Source organism: Sphaeramia orbicularis, chromosome 3, assembly GCF_902148855.1.
Source record: "Sphaeramia orbicularis chromosome 3, fSphaOr1.1, whole genome shotgun sequence".
Taxonomy (NCBI): domain Eukaryota; kingdom Metazoa; phylum Chordata; class Actinopteri; order Kurtiformes; family Apogonidae; genus Sphaeramia; species Sphaeramia orbicularis.
Genome location: NC_043959.1, coordinates 50,011,115 through 50,029,307, shown reverse-complemented (window position 1 = coordinate 50,029,307; position 18,193 = coordinate 50,011,115). Strand labels below are relative to the sequence as shown.

Genomic DNA, 18,193 nt, shown 5'->3' with positions numbered 1-18,193 from the left:
GCTGTTAGATATCAGTGCATGGTAACGCGCCACATTTCATTGCCGGTAACGGTAACGGTGTTGTAACGTTTCAAATAGTAATTCATTAGATTAGCCGTTACTGGAAAACAATAATGGCATTAGTAACGCCGTTATTTTTAACGCTGTTATTCCCAACACTGCTCAAAAGTGAGAAGTGATGGAAACCGAGCCACCACCCAGTCACTGATGCTAAATAAATATCCTACTCTTAAACCACTTCCACTAGTATCACATATTTATTTGTGATGTTGAACAGTATGTGTAATATCTGTAATTTTGTGGGACGCTTTTTCATTTAAAACATCTATCACAGAGAGAAACGGATTAAATATTGTATAAAAGATTAGAGGGCTGTTTCTGACGTAACTCTGTGGAAAACACTTAGGTTTTACTCCAGTGTTGGGCATCAGTAAAAAAATAATGTTACCTTAAATCACAGTGTTATTTTAATTTGGAAAAAAAAAAAAAAAATTAAATACACGCTGAAGTAAGTGACAAATTAGAAATAACCGCAGTGACTCCACTATGCTTTATAATCTTTCATATAAATCCTACTTTAACAAGACATTAAAGCCATTATATTTAGTAATAATATTGAAAAATGAATCCAGTTATTAACAGCATTATTTTAGATCGTTTTTACCAAAACATCATCAGATTAATGCTACATCTGTATCTCCTGCTGAGTAAAGTGTGATGCTCTTTGTTCTTATGTTTTTTTTTTTCCTTCAAACAAAACCTCAAAATAATCCTGTGTTTTACATTCTTCACATGCTGATAGTTTTCAGTATAGCTCTTGTAGCTTTGCTCTGTTTTAACACGGAAATCAACCACAGTAAAACCATAAATCACTGTGTTTTTTATGGTTTGTGTTGCCAGTAGTTGCACTAAACATCAGTTTGGAATCAACCAAACAAGGTCAGAACTGTCACAGTTTAGTTTGAACCATGGATCAGGTGGTGAACTTACTAACTGCAAACACAGTATAATACAACATGTAATATAACAGTTATTACAAGCTTCATAAACAACCTTACCAGTATAGAGGAACTGTTAAAATTTCACTTTCAGTGTTCATTCTTTCACCTCTGAGCTATTTCCAGCAGGCTTCTTTTACCTTGAAAGTTGTTTCTAATCATTTTTCAGTTTCCACCTCATCATGCTCAAATACTGCTGGTTTTAGTTTTAAACACACTGAGGCATTGGCAGACTCAAGACTACACTGACTCACTAATCCCTCTAGTGGTCACATACATCCATAGTGACAGTTGTGCAATATAGTACCATGACATCTAATGATGATTTCAGGTTATTTTTACCCCACCCCCAAAAGGGAGGCAAGGGGTATTGTTTTTGGTTTGGTTTATTTGTTTGTTTGTTAACACTCTAGCAGCAAAACTATTGGTCAAATTGATACCAAATTGGGTTTAGAGATGGCCAATGACCCAGAATAGATCTGATTACATTTTGGGAACAGTAGGTCAAAGTTCAAATTTTTTTAAATGAATTTTTACAATCTTTTTTTTCCCCCAATTACTTTTAATGGGCAAAATTTCAAATGTCTTTAGCAGCAAAACTGTTGATTGAATTCAAACTAAATGGGGTTTATAGATTGCCAGTGGCACAGAATAGATGTGGTTACATTTTGGGAAAAGTAGGTCAAAGTTCCAATTTTTTATGAATTTCTAAATTCTTTCTTTTTTTTATTTCAAATGTCTATAAAAACATCAATTTTGTTTCAATTTAATTCAAACATTGCATGAATATAGAGGTAATTGATATGCGGACATTAGCACATATATAGAAATGATGACATCAGCTGGATTGATGTCAAAATAAGCTACAGAACGTGCAAGGGGCGGGGTTTGTTGTGCCTGGCACCACTTGTTTTCAATATTTTAAAGATGTAATACTGCTTATAGCTCATTTAATTAATAATTACATAGATGACGCTAACTGATAATTCATAGACACATTGAATATTGAAACAACTTGATAGTAAACTTGACAGTACATTGGAAAAGTACAAATAAATAATAATTATGATATCCAATAACTTTGTCCTTGTTCAGGTTATGAAATTAGTATTTTGTTTCTCAAAATTGCTATTACCTTTTTATCTGTGTACATTTGGTCTATGCTTTTGGTGAAACAAAGAGTTTATTTCAGGCTTTCATAAATGTGATTTGTATTTATTTCTTATTTAACTTAAAGCTCTACCTACCTGTGGCATTTCTCACAGCACTTAGTAAAAGTTTGAACATGAACAACCCGCCTCCCTCCAAAGCCCCGCCCACTTCCCCTTGCCTGAGCTCTGATGCTCGCCTCCTCTCACCTGATGCGCGTGGAGGAAGCGGAGGTGCAGGTTCGGTCCACTTCGGTGTGTCCGCAGACCCCTCCCTCAGTAATCAGATGCATCATCCACCTGCCGCGGGCCCGCGGCCCCTGTTCCATCAGTAGACCCTGTATTTAAGGGTCTGGTCTGTGCAGTTCTGGGTCAGTGTCTTCACTGCACCATGGAGATGAGATGCCCAGGCGACGGGCGCGCGCACTGTGAACGCGTGGCCTCCGCGAATTTTTCCGTGGACATTTGAGGTTTCATAGTCCATACAATTATCATCCTACATCATCTTACATTGTGTGACACCATGCACATGTACCTGTATGAGTCCCACCATCATAAAAGCTGAGCTTTATGCAGACCTGTTCAGTCCAGTACAGCTGACTTCCGGACTTTTATCTCCATCCTTCATTCATCAGACTCCTGTTTGTTCTCCTTAGTTGTTGTTTCTGTTCATAAATCCGTTTTTTCCCTTCCACATGAGCATTTGAGTTCTATCCATACACATCCTAGAAAGACTGTGGTCAGTGACAGGAGAAGCAGCGTGAGTAATGCGTCAGATTCAGAGGGACACATATCGGATGTGAGACGGCGATAATGGATCGGATGCTGGACGACCGTAATGGATGATTGACAGGAGGCTCAGCCAGGTTCGGCCAATTGTTTTATCCGGACCGAATAAAATGATTGGTCAGACTTTTATCAGAAATATATGAGGATTAAACATTTTTGAGTTTCAATACATTTTAGTTTAACACACACTTACTAGGAGCATTTTAAGATGACAAAAGAAAAGTGTAAAAATGCCGCATCATACAGTATAGCTTTAAGTCCATTTATTTATTGGTCAGCAGTTATAAAAATGGAATGAAAATAGTATGATCCTATTCTATGAGGTTCATCACTAGGCTAATGCTCTCAGTGTGGAGTGAATATGCACTATAGAAATGATTTACATTCAGTCACGGTAATGCTTCCTCTGGTAATGATTTTTGTAGTATTGATGCATCAGGATAGCTACTATTATCTTATCATATGCCTTCAGTTATGGAGTGTTGGTTTACTTGCTGTCAGGAAACAAACGTTAAGCTGGATGTATTAACCTGAGGTTTGTGCTGTGTTCTAATAGGTACATTTTATCGGGAGATACATTAGCTAAATTCAGAAATCATTTATGCAATCATTTCATTTACTCTGCAGACCTTTAAGCATTTGCTGCAACTAGTGGCGTTATAAATCAAAGTGAATCCACAAATAAGATAATGTCTCTGTCAATACTGGTGCTTCTGTTGCTCAGGTCTTCTGTCTGAACCCACTTGAAAAAAGTTCTGTTTTACAGACACTGTACAGCCAGTTTTATAGGATACTGACTGTACTTTGCTGCAAGTGCAAATCCTATATTACGACTTTATTCTGACCTTGATTCATTTAGACTAAACTGCAGATAATACATTGAGTTTGCTGTACAGAAGTTAATGATTTTATAGAATAAATAACCCAGTGAAACCCATTTATTCTTTACTCTGAAGCTCATTTGTGTGATTTATTGCTGTACTCCACCTTAAATAAACATCCAAGTAGCAGCTATGATCCGTTAATATCAAAATATTTGGCTGCAGAGAAAATGTTGTTATGTAGTGTACCACAAACTTTCATTACCATGTCCAGAAAATGGGACAGGGCATCTAAAGTGCAGACATAATAGAAAGCTGAAGGATTGTCTTTTTGTTTTGTTTTTTTGTTAGCTTTTTAACCTCTTTTTCTCCTCCTTTGCTCTTTTTCTATGCAGCACTTTAGATGATGAGGGCACTAACCTCCGGCAGCAGAAACTGGACAGGCAGGTAAGTTTGCAGTACCTCCTCTACTTCAGATAATTTAGAAACTCACAGACGAAAAGCAATTAAAAAAGGGCAGGTTTAATGTGATTTTAAGTTCTTCTGGCCCATCACGGGGCCAAAGATGGTCAACTGGGACTTATTATCTGTGTGTTCTTCTAATGAGAGGATTTGCAAAATGCTGTGCAAGAAAAAACTGAGGTCCAGTAAATTATCTTTACAAATCCAAGCCAAGCCACATGGTGTTTTGACCACTTAATTAAATGAAAAACTATTTGACCATAATCCTTAAAGTTATCAAACATGACAAGAAAATATTTGGTCAGAAGTATTGGGGCACACTGAATTTAGGTGTACTTTCTTTTGCAATAATCATCATTGCAATTAGTATTTTTATTTTGTCTGTAGGGTTAATTTTGTTTACACTGTCGTCTAATACTTACAAAAAGAACCACATTTTGTTTTTATGTAATTTTAGTGACCGTGTCATTATTTTTTAATGTTCTACCTCTAGATTTCTATGTATGTATGTATGTATGTATGTATGTATGTATGTATGTATGTATGTATGTATGTATCTATCTATCTATCTATCTATCTATCTATCTATCTATCTATCTATCTATCTATCTATCTATCTATCTATCTATCTATCTATCTATCTATCTATCTATCTATCTATCCATCCATCCATCCATCCATCCATCCATCCATCCATCCATCCATCCATCCATCCACCCATCCATCCATGCATCCATGTGGATATAAGCTTTCATCAGTTGTTTGTCATCCTCACACTCTTCTAACTAATACTGCTGTTGCCAGCTACGCTGTAACCAGACAAAACAAACATCACTGAACTGCATTTTATGCATTTCTTTGCGAAAGCTGCTGTGCCTGGTGTTCACTTGTTTTGCTGAAAATGAAATAGTGAAGTACCAGACTTTTCTATTCTGCCATCTCAGCTATTTATTATTTATTGAGCAATGAAACCTTGTTACTCTTTCTGTCATTTCTGTGAACTTAAACAGGGGTTAAGAGTCATGTTACAACAAAATATGGATTTTTTAGCCCAGTTTCTTGGTAGCAGGAAGTTTCCTCAAAGCAGAGAGGCTTGTTTGTAGCCGTGCATTTCATACACTTTAATAACCCTTTAAACCCTAAGCATAAAATATTTCGCCTAGACTTTTTTTCTTGTTTGACTAACTAAAAGGTTAGAAAATATGCTGTGAGTGAGTCTGTTTGCCCATTTTTCCAGAGCCCTTTTTTCCAGATCTTTCAAAATCATTTACAATTTACTGTATGTCATCATTCTGCTAAAACGACTTCTTCTCAGGCTTCTAGTACAGGCATGAGTGAAATTACTGTAATGTGAAAGTGAAAGAGTTACAGCCATCCAAACTGCATATGCACAGGGTGTGTCAGTGATGACACATCAGGTTTTAAAGAGTTAAACACAAGTTTGTGTTGAAGAGCTTTGAACATAGGTTAACCTTTAATGGTCCAGTCCATGTACTATAGGAAACATGACCGCTGTTATGACCGTCACTGTCTTGGCAAAGAGGTTTAACAGCAGAAAGAGCTCTAATGCAGCACAGCCCGAATTCTCCACTAATAGAAACCTTCAATATTTAATGAGCTCTGGTTTGAAGACGTGCATATATAGGGTGAGGTGACAGTTAGTCCAGATGAATGGCTCTTTACAGTCAGATGTCAAAGTGGTTTAGGCTGCATACGCTGACACGCCTTCAGATTGTTTTCCTGGTTGAACAGATTTATCGGAGACTATATTATCTCCACTTACTTTTCAAGTCAATAGTCTCGAGATTGCTCACAAATCATGTGACGACATTATCACGTGTTGTATGAAACCTGAGGGGCTGTGCTTTCTGATTTTTCTCTTAAAATAGGGCCATACTAAAATGTTATTCTTAAATGTTATAATTAATTCTTTAGCACCAGGATTCATTTTAATATTACCCTTCTTTGTGTCTCATCATGATATATATGTTTGGGATCTCACTGAAAGAAAAGATCTCAAGAGTTTCAACTAATGGATAAAATGTTCACTGTTTATAATACACAAAAGATGGAAACAAATATATTTACTCTTGTTATGAAATGACTGTGACAATGTGATTTGTTATTATTGATAAAGTGTAACTGGTATGTAATCATTACACCTGGTCAAAGGTGGTTACTTATGTGTATAAATAGGAATAAAAAGAGGAATGTGTCTGAAAAAACGATATTCCAACTTTATGTGCAGCAGTGTATAATAGGTGGATGTACCTTATTTATTTTCTTCCAAACGTGTGCATCATCAGCTTTCTTTTAATCTGAACGTGTTTGTGTTCATGTACAAACATTCAACAGCGAGCGCTGCTTGAACAGAAGCAGAAGAAGAAGAGACAGGAGCCTCTGATGGTCCAGTCTAATGTGGATGGGAGATCCCGGACCCGCCGGACCAAACAGAGCGAGGAGCAGGCTCCGCTGGTGGAATCCTACCTCAGCAGCAACAGCAGCACCATTTACCACGGTAAGCAGCATTTGCACCGTTAAGACGCCTCTGTTGATTCAAAGAGCTCAAACAAAGAATAAAACAAACACAATGAACTGAACAAATGAATGTTCAGGCTGCTTGTGTGATCAATCTGTCTTGTATTTTTCTTTAGCTAAAAGAGAATGTATTCTTATGCAGGTTTTGCTTCATTTCATATGTAGAACAAAAAGAAAAACAATGTTAATGATAAATGGGGACTATAAGAAAGTTTAATCAGAAGCTATAAATGCTAGAAAGCTATCCTCTCCAGTTCTGCTATCTGATTAGCAGTGCATCTGCCAGAGAACAGAAATTTAGTTAGGACTGGGATTGACGACGCCTGCTTATCTGCACACAGGGTCCAGAGCACCATCTAAGCACCAGTTCTGAGGGACAGTTTCTGGGCCCCAGGCCATGAACTGTCCCACTCCCTGCTAATATTCTGATGGAGAAAAGGAAATATAAGTTCATTTATTTCCCCGCAAAGATGTAACAATGTGTCCTTTTCTGTCTTTTCATCCTGGTGAGTCTGTATGTGCTGATGTTTTTCTGTAATTCTGTGTTTAGTGCAAGAAGCTGAACAGGAGGAGGTGAAGGTGATGGCGGACACACAGCCGCCTCGCTCAGCCAAAAAAGGCAAAGCATCTGCCAGCTCCACTCCACAGACAGGCAGCGAGAAGAAGGAGAGGAAGGGGAAGCACAAAGGTCAGTCTGCATTAAAACAAACACAAATCAGATGAGCCGGAGGTACACAAAACACTGACTGACAGACACAGGGAATTAGAGCGCAATCAGTCAGAAAAGTACAGACAGGGGGTGTTTGAACAGGAGGGGGTTTTAGTAATGAAAATCAAGCCGTTCCTTTTCCAGGTTTGCCAAATAATTTTTTTGTTCTTAGTCTTTAAATATTCATCAGTTGAACACTGAATTCAAGTCATGAGAGGCGCAGTACAGTATGAAAGAAAAACTGCCAAATTCTGAGCTAACTCTATTAAAGCCTCCTTCAGCTCTGAGACGATTGTTTGCATTTCGATTTTTCAACTCATATCTGGCAGCAAACACAGCCAATGAAGCTGCCACGCTTGTCAGAAGTGAACTGTCTGTAATAATGTGTGGTGGTCTGAGTGCTGTCAGCCTGCTGACACACCACAACTGGAGACATAAATTAGTCTTAAGATGGAAGTATAAAAAAAGTCAGTGAAAAAAACTACCTCTGTGATATTGTTTTCTATGCGTGCTGTATTCATAGCTTGTCACTGAAGACTAAACATAATACAGTGTAATTAAAAATCAATGTCAAAAAACTCATGCAAACTCACAACAATCGTTAGAGAGAAAAAGACAGAATCATTTAGTCACGTTTTAACATTTTCTACATCATGATTGCTTCTGTTTAATAAACATATTTTACCGCTTTTATTTCTGACACTAGATACTAGCCATTATGGCCTCTCTAGTGCAATAGATGTTCACCCTTGTAATGACTTGGAAAAAGAAGCAGGAAAAAAGGGCAAATGGATTCCAGTGGGATAAGAGATTAATCAGGCCAGTAGTGCCAAACACACCACTGATGGACCTGTCTCACTCTCACTGTGTCTCACTCTCTGCTTCCCTGAAACACACAGATTCAGCGAGGCTACGTTAAACTGGAATATTGGTTATTATAAACAAAATATCTACACAAACATCAGTAGTTAGTAGTCAGTAGTAAAATACTACACTGTAAATGAGGCATCACCAGATGAATAAAATAAAAAGGAGAGGAAGTTAATGAGGTCAGCGACTCACATAATGTAAATATGTTAGAGGTAGTTTCAGAACTCAACAATTAGATACCATATGCATACCAATAAGGAAAAAGTGAAATTATCTGCTTTAAAATATTCAAAATGAAGTAATATAACAGACACATAACAGACACATGTCAGATGCATTGGTAGAAACAACAAACTCAAACTAAAACAGATGGGATTATCTCCTGAGACCCTTTATTTGACCTGTTTTGTTTATTTATTGATACACATTTGTCTACAGTTTAGTGATTTCATTTTTCTTTTTTCTTCTGCTTGTCATATTATTGTGTTTTCAAGATCTGGGAAATGGGGTTAGTCTCTCATCTCTCAGATCTCATCTTTCTTCGTACGCATTGTTGTTTATTGTTTTATGCTGAAAAAGAAACTTTAAGAAACACTTAAATGACAAAAAATCAAGTAATATGTTCTTTTACATATCTACATTTTGACAGTAAAACCATATCCATATGAAAACCTCAAAAACTACTCTTTCTTACTATTATATTTAAGATGTCATCACTGTGTTTATTAAGTTATTATTGAATATAAGAATAAAAGACACTGGAAAAAGAGATTGCTTCTTCTGAGTTTGATGGCTTGTAACAGTAAAAACATTATGTTCTTTTCTGCTGTAGTCTAGAATGTAATTAAATGACAATAGCAGTTGACAAAACAATTACTTTAAAGATTAGAAAAGAGCACAAAACACCTACGTACTTATCAAAATTGTTATGAGGGAAGAATTGCAATTACTCTGTCAAATGTTGTCTACGTGGCTGATTTTTTAAGTGTGTTTGTATTCTCGTTGATGTTGTCTGTACAGTATATTGATGGGGTTTGTTGTCGTGCTCCAGCAGGGATCGATGGCCTGTCCTCTCAGCAAGACGACGGTCAGATCCAGATCCTGACGGTCGGCCACCTTACCTCAGACGAGGGGGAGGGCGAGCCCGTCATGAGTTGCACTCAGTCTCAGAGTAAACAGGACCTCCGGGTGACCATGCTCAAGAAAGGTACAGTCAGTGGATGCGCATCAGAAACCGTGACCCATATTTACTCCCACATCATGTCTGGTGTAGTGCTCGGGCTGGTCGTAGGAGGATGAAGCACACTGAATCACATAAGAGCTGGCAAGCGCAAATAGAAGCGCCACTTTAAGAACCATGAATATTAAAATAACAAAATGAAAAGATAGAATCCACACGCTAATGATCATACTGTATTTATCTGTAAACATCATTTGTTTGTTCGTTTTAATTATGAAAGAACAATCTGCTGTGGAGGAGATACTTGCACCTACGTACGCCTCTCACACCAGAAAAATTAACATTTAGGTATTATTACAAAAATGGTTAATATTAAATATAACTGTTGGCAGCAAAAATGCATTTGTGCTGATTTGGAATTCAAGATGTAAACAGGCTGGATCAATCTGAGTTTTTACTGAAAAAGAAAGAAATCCTTAGTAACCTTTGCATTATGGGTATGGGTGATGTTTGGTTCTGTCATAGGACTGTAGAAAATATAGTAACCCTTTATCAGGCAAGTGACTATTTTTGGTCATTTCTGCACACATTACAAGACAGTGACAGCAACAGTTACAGTGAGGACAGTGAGTCAACAATCTCAGGTCCAATGTGGTCTCCAGGGTCTGTAAGGTCCACCTCTGCATGAACAGTGAGTGTACCTGCTTTGTTAGGTACCATGAAGTAATGGTACTAATGTAAGGAATGATGTTCAAAGGGGTAATGTGGATGTGGACAGGTGTCTGGATTAGCACTTATGCTGTTCTAATGTTCTAAAAGTGATGTTCTAAAATGCACGTTCCTTTGACATTACATGTGTTTTTCTTGTGTTTTTTATATGAAGTGGCTACTGACACAGTACTGTGGCACGAAATATTGGTTTGTCTATTACCACAGAGCCAATCAGCCAATCCCTCATTATATCATGTGTAGACTAGTAACCTGTCACCCTGCTGACACTGTACTGTGGCAATAAAGCTGGCAATCAGATAGCAAATAGGTCACACACAAGGACAGCAGGGTATTGGCTCAGTAGGTAATGCTTCAGACTGCAATGAGGAAGACTGGGGTTTGATTCCTGGTCAAAGCAACTATTTTTTTTTTCTGCAGATTTTCAAACTGGGGGGTGGGGGGGTCCGCCATTGATATAAATCAGTCACTGGGACAATGTTCAGAGTGCAGAATTCAGAGCACAGCACTTAATACACTGAACTGAGGAATAACACGGCACACTGCTGCATCGAACATGTAGCTCCGCCCACCTTCTCCAGCCTCAATCTCACTGACTGCACAGAGCAAAGAACACCAAAAAACAACAACATATAGCGCGTTTAGAACATTCATTCATTCATTATCTGAACCCACTTTATCCTCACTAGGGTCACGGGGGTCGCTTGGAGCCCATCCCAGCTACTTACGGGCAAAGGCGGGGTACACTCTGGACAAGTCGCCAGTTCATCGCAGGGCTGAACATATAGAGACAGTCACTCTCACATTTACACCTATGGGCAATTTAGATTAACCAATTAACCTATCAGTGCATGTCTTTGGATGGTGGGAGGAAGCCGTAGTACCCGGAGAGAACCCACGCAAACACAGGGAGAACATGCAAACTCCACACAGAAAGGTCCCACCCCCTGTCGACTGGTGTTGGAATCGAACCCAGGACCTTCTTGCTGTGAGGCATGAGTGCTAACCACTGCACCACCATGTCACCCTCATTTAGAACAGTAATTCCTATTCTATACTATATACTATCACTAATTTGTTGTTTCTTCCATCAATTGCCACAGTATTGTAGTAGCAGAATGCACAAAAGAATGCACTGAAATATACACCATATATCCCCACAGTACTGTGGCAATAAGAGGATAATGAGTTTATGTAACTCCAGTACAAATGCTAACATTTGGTTGGCTCTGTGGCAATATACAAACCGATATTTCATGCCACAGTACTGTGGCAGTAGCCTATTGCCTTTTTTATATATACTTCATGGATTACTTTTTTGCCACTTACAGGCAAGGAACCAAATACAGTAACTTCACTGATTTTGATTTTCTACACAACAATAAAACATTTTGAAAATTTTCAAAAAAGTAATAAAATCTTGCTAGGTCCTCCAATAACACACTAAGGCTGAAATTTTTAATTTCAGAATATTTCTATGAGTGAACTATAAAGGGTTAATATTTGCCAGACATCATACCAGTGCAAATTCTATACCTTATTTTACATTATTTAAATCCAACACATGCAGTCTGCTTTTCATAAACTATACAGTATGATAACAGTTATTCAAAGTATGCTTGTTAGAGCCCTTTTGTGTTTCAGTGCTCCATTTTTAGTAATTAACAGCAGGGAAAATTACTCACACCTCTGTTCTTGCCTGTGAAGGTATTTCCAGCAGTATGAATTTCGATGAGGAAGAGGATGATGAGGATGAAATCAGCTCCAGTTCTTCACAGCTCAACAGCAACACGAGACCAGGCTCTGCCACTAGCAAGAAATCATGCAAGGTACAAGGACATTTACAGTGTGTTTCTGCTCCTTAAATGGTGTCTTTTGTGAATAAAATGCTGTTTGGTTGCTCAGATGGATTCTCATAGTTGGGGTTAAAGGGAGGATATTTGAGTTTTTCCAACTGAAGTGTGAACATATATGATTAAGAAATATATATCCAAAGACTTTACATGGATTATTCTAAAACTGCGCTAGACCAGCTGTTTCTCAGTAGCCTCCTGCATAATACTCATTCAGAGATTTTCTTGTCATGTTTTTTGTTCTGTTATCATTGAGAACGACACTTATTCGCTTATTTCTGCTGTGACTGAACCTCTGCTCCCACTTCTCTTTAAAAGGAGATAACGCTTGTCTGCTTCATCCAAATTCACATAGACTAAAAATCAAAACAGCTTTATTATGGAAATGATGTTTTTATCCCCTCAGAAAACTGTTGTGTACAGCAAAACAAACCTGTCAACATGCAACAAAATCTCATCACGTTTCAGATAGTACCAAGACAGTGTGTTATTTCCAGCAGAGCTGAAATGATGAATCAATTAATTGACTCGTATCAATCAAAAAATATTTGATTACAATATGCTTGAATCAAAGCTTAGTTTCCTTTATTTTGCTGCTGCTAATCATCGGTTCCGCTGTTGAGTTTCACACGGATGCTTATTGTGACGTACATGACGCCAGGACCAACACAAAATTATATGTTAATTACATCTTAAGTTACAAATTTGTTGAAGATTGCAATGCACATATTGTTTATACATGTCATTTGACTTGTTTGTTCTTGTGTATATATATCTATATATCTATATATCTATATATATATATATATATATATATACACACACATACATACATACATATATATATATATATATATATATATATATATATATATATATATATATATATATATATATATATACAAGTATAGCATGAGCTGTCGTAGGTCAGAGAATTAAGGTTTCAGAAGAAACTAGAAGCACTCGGAGAGCGCAGACCTCCGCCAAGGCTGATCAGTGCCCGCCCGCCCCACGCCAAGGAGGTTATGTTTTTGCCAGGGTTTGTTTGTCTGTCTGTTTGTTTGTCTGTCCGTTAGTGTGCAACATAACTCAAAAAGTTATGGGCAGATTTGGATGAAATTTTCAGGGTTTGTTGGAAATGGGATAAGGAAGAAATGATTAAATTTTGGTGGTGATCGGGGGTGGGGGGGCCCACGGGGGGGCCCACTGATCAGCCTTGGTGGAGGTCTGCGCTCTCCGAGTGCTTCTAGTTTTAGATATGTCTTTTTCTTTTTCACATTTGTACTTACTTATTTTTTCTTTACTTTTTCAAATTTATTTGTATAACATAATTCATACACAGGGCAATTCACGGTGCTTTACAAAAATGGAAAAGAGAGTTAAAAACACACAATTACAATTAAAACATAATCAATCAAACATAAATAATAATCAATTAAAATAAGGTAAAAGAGAAGAGTGCAGATAGAACTCTTTCAGTTGTTCTATGCACAGTTGTACAGAACTGTTTTCAGCCTTGACTTAAACATTGTCAGAGTAGAGGCCTGTCTCACTTCATCAGGAAGACTGTTCCAGAGTTTAGCTGTATGGAACTGAAACGCAGCTTTACCGTGTTTAGTCCTGACTCTGGGCACCAGCAAAAGACCTGTCCCTGAGGTTTTCAGGGTCCCAGATGGTTCATAAATAATCTATTCAAATAATCTTGTAATCAAATCAAATTGGAGAAAATAATTGATAAATTATTGGATTGCAAAAATAATCCATAGCAGCAGCTTTAATTTCCAGAGTCAAAATTAGTCATAATTGCTGTAACACATCTGACCAACGCACCTGTACAGTGTGCAGCCTCTGTCTTGACCCTTAAAAGGGCAAGTACAGGAATGACAGTGAGCATGGACCCCAGATATTCACCTAAGAGCTGCAAAATCTTATATTAGAATGAGTCAACATCTCAACAGCTTTAGCCTTTATAAAAACTGTTGCCTTCTTTCTGTTCAAGTTGAAATGTCAGCTGCTGTTGTGAATACGATAACAGCCGTTCCTCGTTCCCCTCGTTCAGCTCAATCTCCTGTCTGTACACCAGGTCCTTATTTTAGACACTCTGTACTCATTCTCATCCCCAGTGGGTCTTCAGACTCATTGCTCTTTTCTAATAAAAGGCAGCTCCAACACATCACTGAACAGCTCACCATCTCATGAGGGGTCTTGCCCTGTGTGGGCTGTGGTCTCCTACAGGAGGTGGCCTCAGCACCCACTCCGCCAGTCAACGAACCTGCCATCGATGTAGACGATCTTGAAGAGTTTTCTCTGCGACCAGCACCCCAGGGTGTCAGAGTGAAATGCAGAATCACCAGAGATAAGAAGGGCATGGACAGAGGCATGTACCCCACCTACTACCTTCACCTGGAGAGAGAGGATGGCAAGAAGGTGAGGAGGGTCAGAGAGGCAAAATAACAAAACAACTCAACTAAAACAACAACACAACTGAAAAAATACTGTTCTACCTGTGATAGCTCTCAGGTAGAATAGTTTCTACATGATTAAGAGATGCATTAAGTGTCTGGAAGTTTTGTGCTTATGTGGTGATGACATTTTAGTTGTGTCCATAGGTTTTCCTCCTGGCTGGAAGAAAGAGAAAAAAGAGTAAAACATCAAATTACCTCATCTCCATCGATCCCACTGATCTGTCTCGAGGTGGAGAGAGCTTCATTGGTAAATTGAGGTAAGATCACATTGACTTTGTGAAATGAAGTCTGGCAGACAGCAGCATAGGGTCAGCTATACTAAAGTACAAGTCAAAGCCTCTGGGAGTTTTAGTCGTGCTTTTTGTGATGTAATTGCTATTTGGTTGTTCTTTGTATTAATCTCAAGTGTATTAATCTCATGTATTTTTTATTTGGTTTCCGCACCATGTTCTTATGAATATTTAACAGACATCTGATAATGGTCAGCACTCCAGATGTATTTCACAAAAACACATTTGCATATGTAAATAATTAAAATTCAGTGACTACTCTTTGTTTTTATGAAGTCCTATTGGATATAATATTAATGAATTAATGACAAATTGAATCTGTGCAGTTGTAGAGCATATTTAAATCACAATTTCCATATCCTTCTGAGGCCCAGTAAGTCAAAGCTTTGTCTTTTTTGCATTAAATAATTGCCATGATTGGAAACACCATGATGCAACAGCTTTTTATACACTTATTCTATGGAATATCCTATGCAGTGGACAGTTTTTTTTGTTTTTTTTTTAAGTAAAGCTGTAAAACTCTTGTCCCATACTGGGGATGAAAGTTTATTGCTGGGTCTTAGAGGATATTTAACCCTGTAAAGCCTGAACCATTAAATCACTGACAGAAAATTCCAGTTCTTTGAAACTGGAGCCTTTATTGGTCCTTCTGAACAACCAAAAAATGTTTTTTTTTCAAATATCAATTTCCATGTATGAGTTTCAATTTTGTATCATAATTGATACATTGGGTCTCAATGCTCAAATATTATTATTTTTGAAGAAACAAAAACATACTATAACACAAACATGTCTAACAAATTGGTAATTCCTTTTCAAAATTGGCAAAGTTCTGCCTCCTTCCTCATTAATGACAATCTTGTAGTGTCACTGGAAAGGCCTCTGGTGAACAAATTCCTCCCCCCTGGTGGATTATCCATGTATTGCATGTATCAAATGGTATACACAGGTTTTTCAAGAAAAAAAATATCACACTGATCATGTAGAGGGCTTCAAAACTCATGTATCAAATATGATACGTTTGGAGTTACAGGGTTAAAGTACTTATCTACAGCTTCACAAACAGGTTTTGTCTCATGTATGAATTATCTGTTATCCACCACTCACTGCAGCATACATGTACTCCTTTCCTCTATGTGTATATGAGGTCCTTTTAATTTTAAGGCCATAGTACCACAGTTGGATTGGTAGGAAGTGAGTAGTACGTTATCCTTAGAGACAGCTTCAAGGCTGTGTCCGTAGCACCATGGAAACTCCAGGGGAGTTTAATCAAATATGGCTCTGTGCAGCCTTTAATCTTCAGAGCTGGTCAGACCATTGGTCGATGCTCTACTCAAACCTTTGCAATCACAATCCCACTTGAATGATGGAGATCTACATTTAAATGAACACTGACCTTTAATCTAGTGCAGCTCAAGAGTCCTTGAGGGGCTAAATCAGGTGTGTCCTATAGGAGGAGCACATTCAGCTTTTTATATCTGTGGATTTGAAGAGTGAGGGACCAACTACACATTTATATACAGCCACAGTTCTTATCCATACAACCACTGTTCTGCTGGCTGAATGGTCATGCATTTCTATAAATGTGTTTTCATATGGCACTGAAGTGTAAAATAGTTTTTCCTCTTGATATGAGCGCTCATAATGGTGGAGTTCCTCTGAGATGACTTAATAAAGCTTGAGGAATTCAAACTGAGCAAATTATACTAAAAAGGTTTTTTATTTCAGGAAGTTCAGGAGGTGAGCCAAAATAATTGACCCACAAGTATTTCCTTTGTCTTTTGTTTTTAATTATTCTTTCTACAGGTGTACAGACTTAATAAATATGTCCTGCATTTTAGGTCGTTGCCAAAATGTAAAATACACTGTTGCCCATAAGGTTGGAATAAAATATTTCCACCTCTTCTCGTGAAATGATTGCGTCAATGTGATTTATTCTAAAGTGTGACTGGGACTCAGTATGTAATCATCGCACCAGGTCAAAGCTGATTACTGATGTGTATAAATAGGAATAAAAACATGAATGTGTCCGAAAACAAAATTTCTCCAACTCTATGGCCACAGTGTATAAATGTCCTACAATGATACACACTTATAAACGGTGTGAGGACTTCCTTTGTTATTAATAACTTAAATAAATGCAACAAAGAATAACATTACTATTCTATTTTATTCTGTTATGTAAAAATAAACACACTCCTGCAAGTCTAAAAAAGTGGTTGCATAATAGTAGAAAATGTATCAGGATAACAGAGTTTCCCAACAACAACTGAATACGGAAGTGTTTGGTAGGATTAGTATGCATCATTGTATGCTCTAGTGATTTCATAATTACTTACAATTATTTATGATAGAATAATGTAACTACATTGCAATATTTGATCCACCACAGATAATACTATAATGCAAGAAACCGGAGGATTTAATGTAAAGTAAGCAAAGCAGGCTGTGCATAGTAAATGCTCATTAATAAGCCGTGTCAAACCTAATCTAGGGTAATGAGTCACAGAATGGGAACTGGCACTGTGAATGACCTGGAATAGGTTTATAAAAGGCTGTTTTTTCCTTTTTTTTTTTTTTTTTTTTTAGAATTGAAGTGGTGCAAATTATGTTGCATTATGTTGCATAAGAAGACACTCATGCTGTATATTGTGCATGAACATGATTTGATGTGTTCATTCTGCTTTTCCTGTGCAGATCAAACCTCATGGGGACAAAGTTTACTGTGTACGACAGTGGTCTGAACCCTATGAAGAGCACCACCAGCCTTGAAGCTAGCAACCTGCGCCAAGAGCTAGCAGCCATTTGCTATGTGAGTAAAATTCTTGTTACTATCAAACATTGTTGTATTTTTTTTTTTTTATATATAACAAACGGCAAGAAGATGCAGGCTACTTCAGTGTCAGTATGATTCATATCTTCTAGAGCTGCAACCGACTAATCGATTAGGCGCTTGAAGCAAATGCAAAAATTCACAATTTGATTAATCGACTCGAATTGATTGAAGGGAAATATTCTATTGCAGTTTTCCTGAATTGAAGCTTCTTTGTGCATCACAGTAAGCGTCCGTGTGAAACACAACAGTGGAACCAATGTTTAACAGCAGAGAAATGAAGGAAACAAAGCTTTGATTCAGGAGAATTGTGGTTGAATGATTTTTTTTGGATCACTTTGAGTCTATTAATCGTTTCAGCTCTAATGTCTTCACACACCTTAATTATAGTGATTCTGAACTTTTTCTAATAGTTTACTAAACAGGGTGTGTTCCTGTATCTAAGTAAAATAACTGATAGGTATCATTTTGTTTGTTGTAAAAATGCAATACTGAAATGTTGAATGTA

The 18,193-nt window shown here is 37.5% G+C and overlaps 1 protein-coding gene across 3 annotated transcripts in view; it reads left to right on the top strand.

The window, feature by feature from the left end:
• tub (TUB bipartite transcription factor) overlaps positions 1 to 18,193 on the top strand; it is a 67,732-nt gene that overhangs the window by 44,181 nt on the left and 5,358 nt on the right. For 2 of the 3 annotated variants that reach the window (XM_030121630.1, XM_030121646.1), the window contains exons 2-9: positions 4,152 to 4,203; positions 6,574 to 6,736; positions 7,307 to 7,444; positions 9,387 to 9,542; positions 11,952 to 12,073; positions 14,333 to 14,524; positions 14,707 to 14,819; positions 17,550 to 17,664. In XM_030121630.1, the coding sequence (XP_029977490.1) occupies positions 4,152 to 4,203; positions 6,574 to 6,736; positions 7,307 to 7,444; positions 9,387 to 9,542; positions 11,952 to 12,073; positions 14,333 to 14,524; positions 14,707 to 14,819; positions 17,550 to 17,664 (1,051 nt within the window). The remainder of the gene's footprint in view (positions 1 to 4,151; positions 4,204 to 6,573; positions 6,737 to 7,306; positions 7,445 to 9,386; positions 9,543 to 11,951; positions 12,074 to 14,332; positions 14,525 to 14,706; positions 14,820 to 17,549; positions 17,665 to 18,193) is intronic. The other variant, XM_030121638.1, reaches the window with a different exon arrangement.